This window comes from Gallinula chloropus, assembly GCF_964237585.1.
Source record: "Gallinula chloropus genome assembly, chromosome: 21".
In the NCBI taxonomy this organism is placed as follows: domain Eukaryota; kingdom Metazoa; phylum Chordata; class Aves; order Gruiformes; family Rallidae; genus Gallinula; species Gallinula chloropus.
The window spans coordinates 1,322,889-1,341,517 of record NC_140106.1 but is presented as its reverse complement, the minus strand read 5'-3'; the positions used below and the strand labels follow the sequence as shown (position 1 = coordinate 1,341,517).

The 18,629-nt window shown below is 38.2% G+C and overlaps 2 protein-coding genes across 2 annotated transcripts in view; both read left to right on the top strand.

Moving 5' to 3' along the window:
* Window positions 1-15,962, top strand: part of LOC311199705 (DNA mismatch repair protein Msh3-like) — a gene marked incomplete at both ends in the record, with an annotated part of 50,400 nt that extends 34,438 nt beyond the window's left edge. The window contains 4 exons of the mRNA XM_084273843.1: window positions 9,950-10,136; window positions 10,340-10,469; window positions 12,624-12,798; window positions 15,854-15,962. Of these exons, the coding sequence (XP_084129969.1) occupies window positions 9,950-10,136; window positions 10,340-10,469; window positions 12,624-12,798; window positions 15,854-15,962 (601 nt within the window). The remainder of the gene's footprint in view (window positions 1-9,949; window positions 10,137-10,339; window positions 10,470-12,623; window positions 12,799-15,853) is intronic.
* Window positions 1-18,629, top strand: part of LOC311199735 (tubulin polyglutamylase ttll6-like) — a gene marked incomplete at both ends in the record, with an annotated part of 274,802 nt that overhangs the window by 241,630 nt on the left and 14,543 nt on the right.

Here is an 18,629-nt window from a genome sequence, read left to right as displayed (position 1 = left end):
CATTCACATATTTAGCATAATAAATTCTTGTCCTTTCTGGTCAACTCCTCAGTAATTTGCCAGAATAGCTTATAGTGTCTGGCATATCACATGCAGTCTTTATTGTTCTTAACTCAAAAGACTAGTTTCTAAACTAAAAAATTCCTTGCTTCCATATATTGCTTTATGGATTTACTTGAGGCTTATAGGGTGGGATTACGAAGATGAGTCTTCCTGACTGTCCTAGAAATACCAGTTAAATCACAAAACTTGGCATTGAAATTCAGCTAGTCAGTTTCTTCATACCTTTACCATAAAAATCTAGGCTATGAAATTCAAGTCTTGAGGTGACAGCAGTGTTGGGCATCCTATGTAATGCAGAAATCACCGTGAGACTGAGTGCTGAATAGAAACTGTGGAGGGGTTTATCTCAGCAGAGCAACTTGTCTGTGTCTTGCCGGGTTTTCTCTAGAACTGTGGTGGTGGTTGTGTTGGCTTTTTTTTTTTTTAGTTTATTTTTAGTTTTTTTTTATGCCTGAAAATAAACATTTAAATTTAAAGTCATGCAAAAACTAGATTCTCTCAATTTGCCTGTGTAGTTAGATTCTTAAAGGCTAGAAAATTAAAAAGTAAAGGTACCTTTTCATGTTTATTACCTATGTGTGTATCTGTATCTGTATAGCAGTGCTTACTGGTTTTGTCATACACACTAATTTATCTATTGTGCAGGAAGCAGGGAACTGTTATTACAATGCAGTTGCACACGTGTAATTATATGCTGAACAAGCATTGTTCCTATTGCTCTGGAAAGCAACAATGACAGTCAGACAAACAGAACTTGTTAGTTGTCAAGAACCCAGAAGTAACTTCCAGAAATGTTACTGCTTTGTGGCAGAGTAATTTATTTTGTTTGTTTCTTGCTTAATTGTGTTTGTGTTTATTGCCAGGATAACAAAAATTACTTAGGCCTTTCATTTATATTTACAGTGTTGTAATGATGCCTCTGGGGTAGATTATGCCCACCTTTCAAGGTGAAAAAAAGGTGGTGTCATAATATTCATTGAACCTGTTTTCTGTCACATGGAGATGTTCTTTTTGAAAAAGACAATAATATGTAAAAGTTGTAGTGAGTGTTCAAATAAGTTGAACATTATTTGCTGTGTTTTTTTCTAAAAATGTGTGTTGGACATATCACAGTACATCTGAACTGTATTTCTGACAGTGTTAAGTAGCTCAGTAGAAATACATTCAGCTGTGCTGTACATATATTTGTAGATAATTTAGCTTCATGTCTGGTCATTTCATAGTAACATAAATCTCCAATGTTAGGATTATATTTCATCTACATGTAATAATATTTAACAAAACAGTCTTTGGCTTATGTAACTTTCATTTGATAAAATTATTAATAAAAACACCTGTTTTGTTTGCAGCATTTTAAATCAGGCTTGAAAATCCATTTAAGTTAATAAAAGACAGTTATTTAAACATAAAGTGAGATTTATAAAACAACTTCTGTTGCTTATTGCAGTATTACTGACAGGGATGGAAAGGCTTTCCCTGTGATAGTATTGTGTGGGCAAGGGGGAGGGGGGACAAACAAAAATTTGACTGTGAAGCTGACCAGCTCTCTGAACAGTCAAGTTGAAACTCTGACACTGAACAGTGGTCTTTATCTTTCTAAAACTCTCCCCTGATAGGATTTAACCTAGTCACAATGCGAATTGGATTTTCCATAGCGTCCACAGGTTTAAAGGGGAAAAGTTCACTTGCACTGAATACTTCAGCTGTTGTCCCTAGTCTGTTACTATAGTTTCTGCCTTTTGATCCCCCCTTGGCCTCAATCCTTCAGCTACATATGCACATTAACTTAATTCCCTCGAGTTCCCTCCCTGGAATCCAAGAGTAGCAAGTGTAAACCTGTGCATATTTTAGGGATGAGTTTTTCTTTGTCTCCATTTTTTCAGCTTCTTTGGGCTAATATTGTCAGCTCACAAGTGAACACCCTAATTTGGATCTCTCTGCTTGTAATTTAACCTTCAGCAAAATGATTGTACTCTTAATCTGTTCTTTCCCTTGTGACCATCAACAACATTTATACAGTGTTAATGGTTTCCTGTAGGAAAACTGGGGTAAACTTGTTTGGAGCTTCAGTTGCTTAATGCAGCTTTCATAACCTTCTCCACCTTGCACTGGCCTTCTGCTGTGCTCTCTGTCAGTGCTGGCAGATCTGTCCCTCAGGAGACACTGCAGTAGGGAAACCTCAGTTTGGTGCCTCTGTCCAGGAACAAGTCACACCTTTCTCACTCAGGGCAAGAAAAAGAAATGCTTAGTTCTGTGTTTGAGTAAATGTAAAAGCTGATGGACCTGTGGAAAGCAGTCCATTGATGTGTTTGGCATGTTTGAGCGTGGAATTTAAGCTATTGCATCCTCCTCCTGCTACCAGACTCCCTGTTCCTCTGAGGGCTTGACTCTTGTGCCTGGAGAGCCAGCTCCTGTAAGGTTGTGTGTAATGTGGGATGGACAAAGTGAACTCACTCAAGCAAGGCCAGTTTTAAAAATACAATGGAAAGATTTAGAATTAAGCAGAAATCTGCCAGATTAACTGTGTGTAATTTATGTTCCTTAGGTGACAGGTATTTTTAAGGAGTTCTCTTATTATTGAGGGTATCAGTGCTGAATTTTGGAGAATAACTTTCTTGGGTGTTCTTCACTAATTCATGTAACGTAAGCTTTTGGAAGGAAGCTTACAAGGGCAAGTAGTGATAGCACAAAGGGTAATGGTTTTAAACTAAAACAGAGTAGATTTAGATTAGATAGAAGTAAGAAATCCTTCCCTGCGAGCCTGAGCCTGGCGCAGGCTGCCCAGAGAAGCTGTGGCTGCCCCTGGATCCCTGGCAGGGTTCAAGGCCAGGCTGGATGGGGCTTTGGGCACCCTGGGTTACTGGAGGGTGTCCTTACACATAGCAGGGGATTAGAAATAAATGTGTTTTGAGGTCCCTTCCAACCCAAACCAGTCTGATGCTGTGATTCTAAGAACAACTGAATTTCTATTGCCTTGTAAAGCATTAGAAATGAGAGGATATTAGTAACTTCTTCTCATTCAGGGACTGTACTGACTAGAGCAGCATTGTGTCTTTTGAACTCAGTCCCACCTGAGTCCCATTCAGTCTGTTGAGGTGAATTCAGCTTTCAAATTATTAAATGCAATCCAGGGATGTTTTTCTGTCCTCCGGTTTCCAGCAAGTCAAGCAATGCAGTTCACATCTTGAAAGCCAGTCCTGTTAGATACATCTCTTTTAACATTCTGGGGTGCTTGCCTGTGCAGCATGCCTCTGTTGGCCAGGTCTATAAGGTAATGAGGATTTAAGTGATGACTTGTGTTGACTATTTCAATTAGCTAGTGATATGGGGGACAAAGGAAAAGGTTACAAAATGCTATGAAACTGAGTATTAAAATGACTTTGGACTTACTTTTCTTTCCAGGATAGTACAAAGTGTGTATCCCTAGTGATCTTAGGCTTTCACTAATTTGTCAGAGACTGAGAATACCATGTGTCTACAATAACTTACAAAATAAAAATGTATTTCACATTAAATGTATAATGTGTTCTGTCAGGCTTTTCAACAACTGTTCTAAATAAGGTAACATCTTCTGATTTCCTACATTGCCATCCACGCAACTTTGCACACATTTGCTTCTTAGAAGTTGTCCATGAATAATACAAAAATAAAAACTCCTGATAACAATGATTAGGATAAGGAGGTTTTTTTATAATTTTAAATTCTGTAATCACAGCTCTGTAAATTACTGTTCTTAATTGTCAGGTTTTAGTTTGAATCAGCAAGAGGTTCATGGAAATGAAGTGAATGATTTACCAGTACCCTGTGGGGGAGTGTGAAGCATTAGTTTCTTGCCAGTGAACAGTTAGAAATTTGCAGATGCTGTCTTCTAAAGAACTACTTGATAAATTTTCATTGTATGTGGCAAGTAGCCAGAAGTTAGGATATCCAAGTTGGGCTACTTTTATACTAAACACTCTTAAGTTCTGGTTAGTAGTTGGAGTCTTTCTAAAATACTCAGGGTTTCAAATTTCTTTTGTGGGCAAAACTGAACAATTGTTCTGGTTAAAGGTGTTTGGGATTCTTGGTACCACAGTAGGAGAGGACACAGAGTAGTCAGCCTGCCAATCCTCTGATTCGGATGCCTGTTTTCATTTTCTTGGCAGACCTGTTTGCAAACTTACTTTTAATTTCTAACCAGTGAAGTCTCAGTCAGTGTTGTTTGCTGGGTGCCTAGCAGAAAGTCAAGAACCTGGTTCAGTGGCAGAGGATTTATCTTACCGTTGTGTTCCTCTGTTCATGTCAGGACCAGTAACAAGTGTTTCTGTTCTCATGAACATCATCTTCAGATAGTGCTCCCACTTTCACAGGCATTTGTTTTCTGCAGACACTTCAGCTGGTTAGAGTGTCTTCTGCAAGAGATGAAAGGATACAAGCAGTGTTCATGAGATCTTCAAAAACAAATGAAAAGTAGTAACTGTAGGGTGTTAATGTTGTAGAGAACTAGAGAAGGAAGAGGATAACCTCTAAGGCAAGACCCCATCTAATCCTAGAATCATAGAATGGTCTGGGTTGGAAGGGACCCCAAGGATCATAGAGCTCCAACCCCCCTGCCACAGGCAGGGCCACCAACCTCCAGGCCTGGATCTACACCAGGTTGTCCTTTCTTCTGCAAGCTACTTATTTTAATAATTCCTGTTCAAATACAGTCAACTTTGAAATTATATTTTGAAGGGGTTTTTTTTGTAAATTCGTCTTAAGGATTTATTTTATTTGTTTTTCTCAATGTTCTTGAATCACAGGAGTTTCTCTCTTGGTGTTGAGAGAGTGCTATTCTACACTTTACATTTAAGATATTCTCAGAGAAAAGAGTTATTTTAATGTTAATTGTTCTGGTTGAATAAATAATTTAACTTTGAGTGCATCCTGAGATGAAGCCTGGCTTCAGTTCTGATCCCAGGGAAGGTAAACCATAGCTGGAAACCGGAATACTTTCACCTGAAAATGACAGAGGCCCTGTGTAGAGATTCTATACCAATCAGGTTTGTTCTTCTGCAATAGGCACTGGGTTTCTTTTCTCCAGTAAGTATTTTAGATAAACTTTTGAAGTCAAATGCATATTTCTACATCTCATTTAAGTTTATTTTTCAGCTTTAAGTATTTTATAGTTAATAAATCGTATCAGGATTTTGTCAATGGTATGTAAATAAGGCTTTAGGAACGGGTTTGCAGTCTTGTTTTCTGGGATTTATTCAGTGCTATGTAGTTGCTTTTTGTTACCATTGGGAGCTCTTGGGCTGTGTGGTCGTTTTCACAAGCACTGTGAGGGATTTGTCCCAACAGAAACGAATAATATGATACCTGAGGTCCAGGCAGTGCTCTTAATTTGATAATCAACCCCACCAATAGCATGTTAGATAACTTCTTCTGAAAGGCAGCATGGGAAAAAAACTTAACTGGAAGTGTCTGGATTTCAGATTAATTTTTCTGCTAGGGAATTCCTCCCACCCCACCCCCTCACATCCCCCCCCCAGCCCCCTCCTTCTCTCACCCTGGGGCAGTTTCAGTTTGAAGCTACAAGTCATCACGTTCACCCCTGGACTGCTGCACAGGGCAGCTGCAGTTCTCTGGGAGCCTTCTCTGCTCTGCTCCAAAATAAGGTTTGGTGTTATTCTGTTGGTTTGTGCCACTGGTAGTCATCAAGCCTGCAAGTCTTCCCTGTCTCCAGGACACTTTGGTTTTTTAAGAGCAGGATGCTGTGAGAAGGAGCTACAGGAAGGCCTCCATGGCCTCAATTCACATTTTCTCCTTCTAAACAGCTCTTTAGGGGTGACTCTCAAAGCCCTCAGATGTTTCTAGCTGATCAAAAGCTTGAGAGCACCAGACTTGGAGGTGACTTTCAGGGCCACGCAGTTCAGGGCTATTAGTTCCTGCCTGTTGAGTGCAGGTCTAAATGGATACTAACTGCATAAAAATTCTTCAGCTGCCAGGAAAAAAGGGACAAAGTTACTATTTCATTCTAGTGACATCATAGCTTGTCTCATTAAAAAGATTCCTTACATCTCCAGAGCCTCCTTGAACAAAATATCACTGGATAACTTCCTAGAATGATGAACACTGGCGTTGGAGAAGGTCAGTACTATGTGCAGGCACTGACTCAGGAGAGCAGATTAGAAAAAGCACCCTTTGAATGCTGCCAGTGTAGGATGTGGAAATCTGTGTCTTTCTCTCTAAGGGGTCACATGCAGGTTGAGCATGTTGTACTAGCTGGTTTGTATAAAGCTGGCTGGTGCTGCTGCATCTCATCTAACTCATCCCACCAAAATTAATCTTTGGAAACATTGCTTCCCTGTTGTTTTCTCTGAGTTTATAGACAAGAATCTTTACCACTTGAAACCTAGCAATGAAAAGAGATAATGCTTCCTCCCTTTTTTTTTCCTGTTACATAATAGATGTGTTGAACATTGTAAGAAGAAGAGCTTTTAATTTTATGAAATGTGGTTGGCTGTCAAAGAGACATGATAAAAAGTGGTTTCTAGCCAAATTGCATTTGCTGAGGAGTGATGAATCTCTTGCCAGCACTAAAGAGGCACTCTCCACATTGGATATCTGCACACTTGTCATGGGCAGAATGCAGTAATTTTTCTGAACATAGACAGTAGAAATTCCATAGCAGAAATTGAAGTTTTCGTATTAACTGTCACTGCTTCCAGCAGCTGGTGTGCTGACAGATAGAGCAGAGGTGGTGGGGCTGGGTGGTATTGTTCCTACTCGGATGGTTTGCTGTTGTGATTGCCTTACTCTCTTGTAAACTTCATTTTCCTGTACATGTTTGTGTTTTGTTGGTTTGTTGGTTTTTCTTTTGGGTGGAGGGGGGGTGTTCAGTTAAGAGAAGGAAGAAAATAAATATTATGCAGTGCATAACATGACTGCATCACTCAGGGATGACTCATCCCTCTTCTCATATCCCACTGTATTGTCACCAGACATATTGTTAGGGTGAATGCAGTATGAAAATGTAATCAAATAGTTATTTTTGTGTACATATAAAAGTCAGAAAAATATCTGACCCCATTGGAGGCAGGGTGCCAGCAAAAGTGAGGCTTGGAGACTTCATTTAGGACCCTGTGTAAAACAAATGAAAAAAGGCAGACAAACAAGATGATTTAAGGGGTGACAGCTTTAAGGCTCAGTATCTAGAACATTTCTCTTTGCATTTTTACCCTAAAAGTTCATTGGGATAGCACCCAGGTATTAACTGTAAATTAGCTGCTAACAGTGGTAAATCATCTTCATTCTATTGAACATCAGGAGAAAGTTTAATGTTTTGACGTATCAAAACATTTAAGAGGCAAGCTGCATTGAAATGTCAATTGAAAGCGACTGAATCCCACTGTAGTGGGATTGATAGTGGCTGTTTTAAACCTGAAGAAATGTTTAAGCAATAGGTGCTTTGTATCAAAAACTTCATTAGATCAGGAATAACACACAGTTGGAGCAATGCCTTGCTGCATATTAACTGTCAGTTTGATAAATGCAGACGTCCACATTAAAATATTTATTCTTACTTTTTTTGGATAAAATTATTGACGAGATACATTGGAAAAACAAGTGTGATTCTTCCTTCTAGTGTCAAGGGCACAGGCAGAAAGAACAATTTTATCCATTTTCAAAGGAAGATATTTCAGAGGTTTTATATCATTGAGAAACATACTGTTTTGTTTTTTTTTTTTAAATCTGTAGATGAGCCTGAGTTGGATTTGAATGTTTTAAGATGCTGAAAAGAAATCTTCTTTTGCAGCTGTTGTTAAGAACAAGAGAACGATAATACTCATTTCTGTTTGTATCTTGAGCATTTAGTGAGGAAGTTCTGAAACTTATTTTCCTGAATGCAGATAAGATGCAAAATGGCTCAATGATTTTGAGGGCTCTATGGATCTGATGCAATCCAAGAGAAAAATAGAAATGAGAACTCTGAGTGTAATCATGCTAAGTTCAGAAAAGACAGCCTGTTAGATGTTCTCTCTGTAATGAAAAGCCAAATAAAAATGACATTGTCATAATGCTAGGGTTGTAAATGAAGTTGAAGTTGCCCATTATGGAGCCAGAGACTGTTTGGACATGAACAGTATTTGCTGTTCTGGTAAATTTATTTGTAGTTAATAGTGATAAGCATAGTAATGTTGGAGTATACCTACTACACGTGCAATCTTAAGTGCATACTCAGTGAAGTGCTGTTTGCTTGTTGTATGGTAATGCCCTGCCCATCTCCAACCAAGATCAGTTCGTCACAAGATTCACATGTCATGGAGTTACACATGACACCATACAAAATTTCCAGGGCAGGAACCAGAGAACCTACAGAAATCATCATTTGAATGTGTCCAGCCTATTTGTAGCCAGTTACTCTTGGCAATCAGAGATCCCCATAAAATGATGAGTATCTTGTTAGTGCTTCTGTAGGCAACAGAAGCGATTACATTAGAGAGATGCAGCAAAAGATTGAGAAAAAAAGGCTGTCTTGGGATTCTCTTTAAAGGTTTTGATTGGCTTGAAATACTGTTGTGGCCAGCTGTTATATTTGAAAATGTGGTATGTTAAGCCCAAGAGTCAGCTTTCCTTAAATCAATGAGGTTTGTATGTAACTATACTGTTGGCTGATGAGAGCGAACAAATCCGTTCTTGCAGCTGCACTCCGTGGGTTGCTCATGATAACCTATCTCAGAAGTGGTGTTGTAATGTGGGTAATGTCATTGAAAAGCAGATGTGGGAAAAGGAAATTCTTTCTGCCAGTTAGAAAGCGTATTAATTGAATAGGTTAGGAAAGCTGCAGAAGAGAAGAACAGGGTGGATGACCAGTCGGTTTCTGAGGTGAAAACTGTTTCCTGATTGGAGATAGAATCTGACTTGAAATGGTGCTAAAAGACCTGTCTGAAACGTGAAGGAATTTGTGTGTCTGAGTTTGCATGTGGATGTGTACAGAGCGTAAGAGAAGCTCACCTGCTTGGAGACCATTAAGTTCAGGGACATTTGTGGACAAGGATGAGGAGAGAAATGTTTCTCTTAAACATGTTTAAACATGATAGTGAGATTGTGTACCTGTGTAAGTAGGGGAAATCATTGTTCTATTGTTACAGCCTGAAGAAACTGGCTTCTGTATCTGTTTGGATGCTTAAATACCCGGTCACCTTGAGTGTCCACTTTATCACTACATGGAGATTCTAATATCTGACACTTTCAGGTCTTGTAGGCATTTATAAAACATGCAAATTACATGGTCACACTAAACCAAAGAAGTAAAATTTGTTTTCACTGCTACATTTGCTGTTACCGTTCTAGTGAGCTGAATGGTGTGAATTCCCAGGGTCCTTTTTAGGAGAACAGGCTGCCTGCTACTGTTTGTGAAGAATTGCATGATAAGAAATACCCCCTTGTCTACCTCATCTTTTTCCTCTAATTCCTAGAGTTGACATGTGATGCTGAGATTCCTGTCTACAGATTTACCTTGGGACTTAGATTACTGATGGCCCAGAAAAATTCTCTGCTGTTCCTACAGTCTGACATTCCCCAGAGGCCCATAGGGTCAGTATAGTCTTGGAGAATGCAGGCAAGCCTTTATTAATGGTACATGAATATTTTATTAATGGTACATGGATAGATCTTTCACTCTTTTAGAGTAACCTCACATCTGCAGCATGTACTCTTGCAGCTTTTTTTCCTAAGCAGTAGCTTGTTCTGGAAGGTGAATGTTCTGCCTTAGTTTTACTGCTCTGCTTGGATCAGCAACATGACATTTATAATAAAATGGTTTCATTATAAGAAGGTTTGGTTGTTTTTTTTTTTTTCCCAACATTATCTGGCATTTGTTTGAAGTTAATAAATTGATCTGTTTTGAATCTCAATGCAGAATGGGTGCAGCAGACAACATTCACAAAGGTCCAAGTACTTTTATGGAAGAACTGACAGATACTGCTGAGATAATAAGAAAAGCAACTTCAAGATCACTAGTAATTTTGGATGAATTGGGAAGAGGAACTAGCACACATGATGGAATTGCTATTGCTTATGCTACACTGGAACATTTCATTGGAGTTGTAAGTGTCTGATCTGACATGTGGTTGTGAATGCTTTTTCAGCCTGTACCATGTTAGGCTGAACTGGACATGATGCCTGTTTCCTTGTAGAAATGTAGCATGTCTAGACTCAGAGCAAAGGGGCATGGATAGAGGATACCAGTGTTGTGTTTTATAACTGTTTTAAGCCAAACCTTCTTACATGCCTTACCTCATTGTTGTAGGTGGAGTCACTGACACTGTTTGTCACTCACTCTCCTTCGGTTTGTGAGCTAGAGAAGATGTATCCAGACAAAGTTGGTAATTACCACATGGCTTTCTTGGTGAATGAGGAGGAAAGTGCTGAACAAAAAGGTACAGTATAAATCCATCTGAGGTTTTCACACAACAGGTGTAGGCAGAAACTGTAGAAGTGTAATTTAAACCTCAACATGAAAGTTACATGTTCAAATTCACTAGAATATCAGCCTATACAGAAATGTTGGAGGGCTTGAAAACTGTACAACCATTTCTCTTTCACATTTAATACAAGAATCAGTAACCTGGGTCAGATAAAAGAGTCACACAGCTTGGTAACTCACAGTAGATGAATACAAAGGATTAGGGAGGAGGGATTAGGGATCAAATGTGTGTTAACTCTTTCTCTAGAAGATCTCACTGTCTGCAAACATTTGCTCTTTTGGGGGCTTCAAGAGCTAGATGGTTTTCTGATTTTTATTGTTTTCAACAAGGTTGTCTAGTTTCTCTGTGTGTGCATGTGTACTTTTGGCATCTTCATCCTATTGTGTAAGCAGTTTTCACTGCATTGTGTGAAGAACAACTTCCTCTTGTTTGTTTTGAAACTCTTTTGAAACAACATGTAGCTTCACCTGGTGGTCCCAGTTCTTTGAATTGGAAGAGGCAGAGGAATAATCTTTGTTCTTCCTGTCTGTGCCATGCCTAATTTTGTAGATTGCTGATCATAATTGCATCCAGTTCTGCTCTTGCCAGGCAGAAGAGTTGCAGCATTTATGCTTGTCACTGTTGCTCTGAATTAGTATTTTCAGTCAAGTCTGTCAGCTCTCTGCTTAGCCCTTTTCCTTGTTTGACAAGTACCTTGAGCCTCTCTAACTGCAGTGATGATCACCCTTCATGGTGAGAACTGACTGTTACTGTAAGTTTCCTATCTTTTAACCAATTATATACAAATGCAAAGGCATTCCTTTTAGATTATGGCTGCTTAGTTTTCAGAGGAGCACTTGATGCAGGGCTCTTGTCAAATACCTTTCGAAAATTCACACAGGGTTTATCCACTACATGTGTCTTACTCACATGGCATCCAAACTGAGAACAGATTTGTGATGTAGGAATTCCCTCCATACCTTTGCTTTTTTTTCTTTTTCTTGATGTATCAGGTTTAATCAGGTGCTTGACAATTCTGCTTGTATTCTGGTTTTCCTGCTTTGCCTGAATTCTTCTTAGGAATATTTAAGAATTGATATGAGTATCAGCATGTCCTTTGCTCACAAAGTTCATTAACTGGAGTGTTGATCTTTGATCCCATGATACAACGGAGATGTTACCAACATTCAGTACTTACTAGTCCTTAACAGCTGTGTCCACAAAGCCCTATCATTTATGTTTCACTTTGTCTTATTTCATGTTTATGTCCTGCTTCAGCATTTCTACCTTAAATGTTATTTTACCTGAACCTTCAGGTTATATGTAGTCTTTACAGTTTTGCTACAGAGAGACACAATAGCCTGTGAGCAAAAATGCATCTGTGTTTCTTACTCTATAACTTTAGCTTCTGTTGTCTTAACATTTTCATTGTTTCATTTCAGGTGAGTTTTATGGCATGTTTTTTCCCAATCTTTGACTTAGATAACTCAATTCACCTTGAGTCATTATCAGTTATGGAAATGTCCATTGTTCCAAAATCCTGCCATCTTAAAACAGAAAAGTGAATGGTAGTGAATGATGTTGTAGAGTCTCTGGTCTTTACACAAGGCCTGGCTTGTGCAGAGTTGCAACAAGGATGTCTTAGGAGGAAAAGGAAGGAGTCATAGGACCTGTAATGATGTCTTTTACATTTGTACCTTTTCATCCTGTAGAAAACCCCCTAGCAGAGGATCCACCATCCCAACTTGTATTTTTTTCTAAGCATTTTTTATGGCTTTCAGCCTCCTGGTAGGCAGGAAGCTTTTTAATGTGGTGTGGTTATGGACTTCTTGACTGATAGGTTACTGACACTGTCATTGCTTAGCAGACATGAGATGGAGTGTCCCAGTTGCAACATAATTCATCAGTTTGACGTACAGTTTTTGACACACAGAGATAAGTCTGCTAAAAAAGACACCAGGTAAACATCTATTTAAGAGTTTTTTCATTCTCACAATGGGTAGGTAAAACAGAAGAAATCATACCTGAAGCATGAATGGCAATGAGACCTCAGTCTTTGTCATTTCAGTCTTTGGTCTGCTGTGTTTTATTAACATAATAGTTTCTCATTTTGGTTTTATTTTTTAGGATTTGAACACGAAGAGAATCCTGAATTTATCACTTTCCTTTATCAAATCACTAAAGGAGTCTCTGCAAGGAGTTATGGGCTAAATGTTGCCAAACTGGCAGATCTTCCTGAAGAAATCTTGAAGAAGGCAGCTCACAAATCAAAGGAGTTGGAGAGGATAGTGAATATGAAAAGGTCAGAACAATTGTGATTTCCCCTCTCCTCAATGAATATTCAGCTATGAATTTAAGAACATTTCACACAGTATGCATTAAAAAATGTACAGTAAGAACTACTTCAGCTACCCTCCTCTACTTTTCAGGGAAGACAGTGAAACAAACCTCAAAAAAAAAAAAATCTTAGGGAAATCGTGCTATCTCTTTCAATCAAAGCTTTAGATTTAAAAGGTAGATACTATGTCAGAGGTTAATTGCTGCTCTCTGAAACAGGATTGGAAAAAACTAAATGCATGTTGAGCTAACATTAGGAATAAACTGTGGGGGGTTTTTTTCTTATGCTAAATACGTAATGTATGCTTTCATGTATGTATTTTCTCTGTTTTCAGAGAAAATATTTAAACATATATTTAATATTTAGAATATAACTCACATCTAGTATCTCTTCTGTTCTACCAGCGATAGTGAAAATATTAATATCTTTAATTTGGAAAGGATATTATTCTCCGTGGAACTTGTATTTGCATAATACAATAGAGATGAATATTCTTCAGTTTAACTTAAAAAATTAAGTATTTATGATTTATTTTAAGTATTAATAATTTATAATTTATTTTGTTTACCTCCTCCTCCCACTCCCCGACACAACACACAAAAATTTACTGAAAGTTTGGGCGTTTTAATATCTTTCTGCTAACCACTTTTCATTTAGGAGCTTATGCACTTTATATAGAGACTAGTTATGAAAATTCTTATGTGTGTCAAATAGTATCACCTCTATAAAACCTGTAACATTATATATATAGTTTAGATATCAGTATGTGCCAGCATTCATATTAATTTCCACTGAATTTTTTGTTATTGTTGTTTTCAGTGGCAGTCCTATCAGTAAACCTTCAGGAATATAATAAATTAACATCCTTGTTGCCTGGTGGTTGTAACTAATCCTGACAGAATAATTTTGTATGAGAAAATTTTGAGTACTAATTATTTGTAGGTGCAAGCAGTTCTTTTGAAACTGAACAGTGCTTAGTGCTTAACACCAGTTTTTATCCCTTTTTCAAAAAGCAAAATAATTCTTTTGATGATACATGACAGTTTGTGGGAAAAATAATGTGGTGGCTTCTGTTAATTGGAAATAATAGCCCATAATTGACAGAAGTAAAACAACAAATTACTAGCAGTGACTTGACTCTGTTGTTATGTGGGGTTCTAAAATCAAGGGAAAAAAATGTTTTCCAGAAAGGTGAGAGTATGAGCTGGAAGGGTAGTGTTACTGTGTAATAAAATTAAGATGCAAAATAATACTCTATGTACATTTAGCTGGTGTTACTTTGTTCTGTGAAAATCATGCTAGCATATTACTTGGACAGGGCACAGAGCTCTAGTGTGTCTCCAACCTGTGGGCAGTAAAACTACTATCCAGTGATGTCCTGAGAAGATTGATTTACAGTGCCCATGGAGGGGCAGCATGAGGGCTGACCAGCCAGTTTTAATTAAGGGACTTAATTGTGCCCAGTTGTTCAGCTTTTGAATAGGTAGGTAAGCGATTGTCTCTATTTTAGATTTTGGTATAGAATTTGCTTCTGTACTTGTGGTGGTTTGGCCCTGGCTGGAGGCCAGACACCCACCAAAGTCGCTCTGTCACTCCCCTTCTCAGCTAGGCAGGGGAGAGGAGATCTAATGAGAGTCTCAGAAGTGAGATGAGGACAGGGAGAGACCATTCCACAATCAGCACCAAGGGCACAACAGACTCAACATGGAATAAAATGCACCTATTTATTACCCAACTGAAACAGGGCAGGGTAATGAGAAATCAAACCAAATCTTAAAACCCCACCCCTCCCATCTTCCCAGGCTCAACTCCACCCCCCATTTCTCTCCCTCTTCCCCCAGCAACACAAGAGGATGGGGGCTGGGGTCAGTCCATCAGATGTGGGTAACCTGCTGCCTCTGAGACCAGCTTACACCATGTGATGTTTGACGCTTTCTCTTCTCCCTTTAAGGACAGTGAGCTACACAGGGGGTGAGGGACAAGGGACATCCAAGGCACATCCGTTGGTAATTCATCAGATTTGACCTGTAGCAGGTTATTCCTTCCCTGGAGACCTTTTGCACACACTTTGTAGGGAACTTCATGCAGCTGTATAAACCTGGAGCTCAAGTCAATGACAAAGTAAAAAAAAATCCCAACAAACAACTATTATGTCCAATGACTTCAAAGAGTATAAATGATTGTATTAATTTTTCCAGTTCTCCCGTGTAGGTCATTATAGAAATACTTGCTTTTGTATATTCCTGTTTATTTTCCCTTATGACCATGATGTCATCTAAATGCCAGAGTATTTTCCTATACCTTCTCCTCAAAAGAGGCATTAACAAATTCAGAATTTGGTATGACATATCAGTGGTAGGAAATAAAAATTATCATGAGCTTGGGAATAAAACTCAGACCTCTTCGTAGCAGTATACTTGTGGTGTAACAATACCCACAGGCTAGCTGTCTTGTCTTAGTTTTGAAAACACATTCATTTTCTTTAAGAAAATCCACTGTGTAATTCCATCCAGTCTTGACATCTTTGTCATCAGGAATGTATTCACCTATTTTAAACATCCTGTTGTTATTTGTGTCAGCTCTTTTTAAATCAAAAAGTATTAAAAAAAGAACACAGAAGGATGTGTCTACTCATTGATATTGAAAATATCTCTTTATGGTTCTACTAATGCACATTTGTTGGAATTGAATGCTGAAAATTAAACAGTGCAAACTACAATGCTGTTTGTTGCCTTTGCTCTTGCTCAGTGTTCTATTTCATCTCATCAGTGTTTCTAGTGCTCTGAAGTTAGCTATAAAATTAAATTGTTGACTGACAGAGCTGGAATAAATATGTTTGGAAATGTTAACTAATTGTTTAAAGATCACATAACATTTTAAACTGTGCAAACTGCTGGTTTTGACTGTGTATAAAATTTTGCATAAGACTATAGGGCTGTCAAGGTTTGATGTGTTTAATTTAAAAATACTTCCACATTCTGACTGATATTTGTTTGCCCCCCACCCCCCTTTTTTCCAGGAAAAGGCTAAAGTGCTTTGCTGAAGTATGGCAGAGAAATGATTCTCAGGAACTACAGAAATGGAAAAGTATGTGTGAACCTGAAGATGAAAGAAAGGACAGTTTTTAGTCTTCAAATCATGCTTAAAGATTGAAAATATTGGGGATGCAAAATACAGATCTGAAGACAAACAGATTATAGGTGCATTAAGCTGACTTTTCTGCCTTTTGAGAGATAAGAGATGATGCATTGTGATATGATGCTCCACACCCACTTCCTGATTGTATCTTTCTCACTCCACATTTCCTCCCTGAAGTGTTTTCACCCTTTTCCTTTAATGCAAAATGTCTAGTGGCATTGGATTTGGTTTCTAATAGGTTTAGAAAACAAGAGAAAAATTACATTGATAAATAATTTGGCAAATATTTTTAAATAAAATAATGTCTTTTAAATTTATCACATTTCAATGTCTATAAAAATCCCTCTGTGTTGCAAAAATGTAGCTGAGTCTTGACTATGCTATACTGCTGTGCAACTGGTAAATGACTGCCATAAAGAGACTTTTTTGGTTGGTTTGTTCTAGTATTAATGCATTTAAAAATCACTGGTTTTGTAGATCACCCTCTAACATGCACCATGAATTACGAACAGTGTGTGGCTGGATAGGAGAGATGGTGCAACTAGTAGTTCTCAAAGCAGCAGCACAAAACACACATTGACTGGTTTTCCTCTTCATTCTTACGCATACCTGCTTCTTTTTCAGCTTCAGCTTCTGATATTGGCATGGTCTGAAGACTGACATACCCTAAATAATGTTGGAGTACCATAAGATGAGATGAAAAAGGCAATTCAGACTATGCAACTGACATCCCCTGTGCTCTGTCAAATGCAGAGTAAAGCTGGGAAACATGTTGAAAAACAGAAATGATGTTTTTTAAATTTTGAGTGTGATATCCAATTGATTTTCCTTTATAAACATAACCACTTGCTATGAAAGTGGACAGTGATGTCCAGACACTTAAAACTTGGTAAATACTTTGTTGTGTTTAAAAAAAAAAAAAAAGTGGAAAGAAATTAAATAAAATATAGTCTTTATTTTAGTCTTTTTTATAGTCTTGATGAAATGAGGTTTTGTAATCTTGGAGACAGCTGAACCTTTCTAATTTTTTTCAGTTTATATTTTTTTTTCTGAATAATGCATGTCAGATGAAGATGAAGTAGTGATATCACATGGGATTGAATTAGCCTTTCCAATAGAGAGAACTTCATGCAGAAAAGCTTGTAATTTTTTTTACCTGTGAAAAACAATTGCTAACCTGCACCAAAGATTTTTTCCTGATAGTTCAGATGACAAAGCATAATTAAAAAAATATATATAGTTTGTCTGCTTCAAATAGCAGCATCTATTTAATACAAGCATCTGCTTCTGCTGTGTGTGGTGTATTGATGTAAATCAGAAGAGCTGAAGAAGGAAGCAGTTTTTTAAGGTGTTGTTGCCCAAGTGTTTTTAGCTTTGCCACATGTTGTGAAGCACAATGAGTGTAATACTCCATTATTAATGCACACAGCTGTGGTGCATTGGAACTCAGGACTTGTGACCACAGTCTTCAAAGAGAATAAAGAAGCCATTACTGAATTCCCATATGTGCTAAATGTGCCTTTAGTGAGACTCTCTTCACCCTCAGGGGAGCATTCAAACTGTGCCTCTGACAAGGAAAAAAATACCCACTACACCTGTATGAAGTCTGAAAAGAATTGAGAAATACAATTAAGGATGGAGAAATGGACATGTTATTACTGGCCCCTTCATACTATCAAGAGCAAAGCAATTACAGCAGGCTTTTCTCTCAATGCCTGCGATCGTCTTAGAAATAACTTCTGAATTTAGCCCTGCTCAGTTCAAGAACAGAGTTTATCTTGCTATCCCAGTAAGGTTTATTTCTAGATGTGCAGGCTAATTATTAAAGCCACTGTTTTATTCTCTGCTGATTCCTAGCAGATAGGTAAAAAGTTACAACCATTTGAGGATGCACTATGAAGAGAGGGCGTACTATTGTTACATGTGTTTGCTGCTGATTTTAGGATACATCTGTAAGGAATCACACAGTACAGTGCCACTTCATCTAGAGCTTCTTCTGATGACGTGGAGCAGCCACCCTCATTAGCAGGGTGAGTGCCACGTGAGTGTGATGACTCTGGGATGTGACGAGTTCAGACCTCACTTGGGTACATTTGCAGAGCATGAGATTAGGTGTAGTCTAGACAGGCAGCCAGACAGACATTCCTTGGCCTTGGTTAGCACAGAACACTAGAGGGATATAAAGAAACAAAGGCTTGCTGGAAAACCTGCAAAGGCATTAATTTTGTAGGAGGTTTGGGGTTTTTTTCCATGTTTTTTTGCTGTTGTAAGCTGGGACTTGCGTGTCTGTCATAGCAGGAGTTCTAAGAGATGGAAAGATGAGAAGCCTCTTTTGTGTTTTCCTTTTTTTCTCCTTTCTTCTTTTCTTTTCAATTCCAGCGCACTCAGTTTCATCATAAAGACAGTTTGAAGTACGGTTTTTGGTAGGTGGTACAATCCTAAACATGTGCCCAGTTGTTAAACCAGAGAAATAAACCTTTTGTCCCAGTGCTGAGTCAGCAAGTTTGGATCTTTCATGCTGACAGCTGCAAGACTAAAGAAGAGTGATCCATACACAGAACATGCTTGGTTGTAGTGGGAATTCGTGCTCTTCTGGAGGTCGCCTTCAAGAAAAGAATGTCTAAATATCTTTGTCAAAATAGGAATATTTTTGGGAA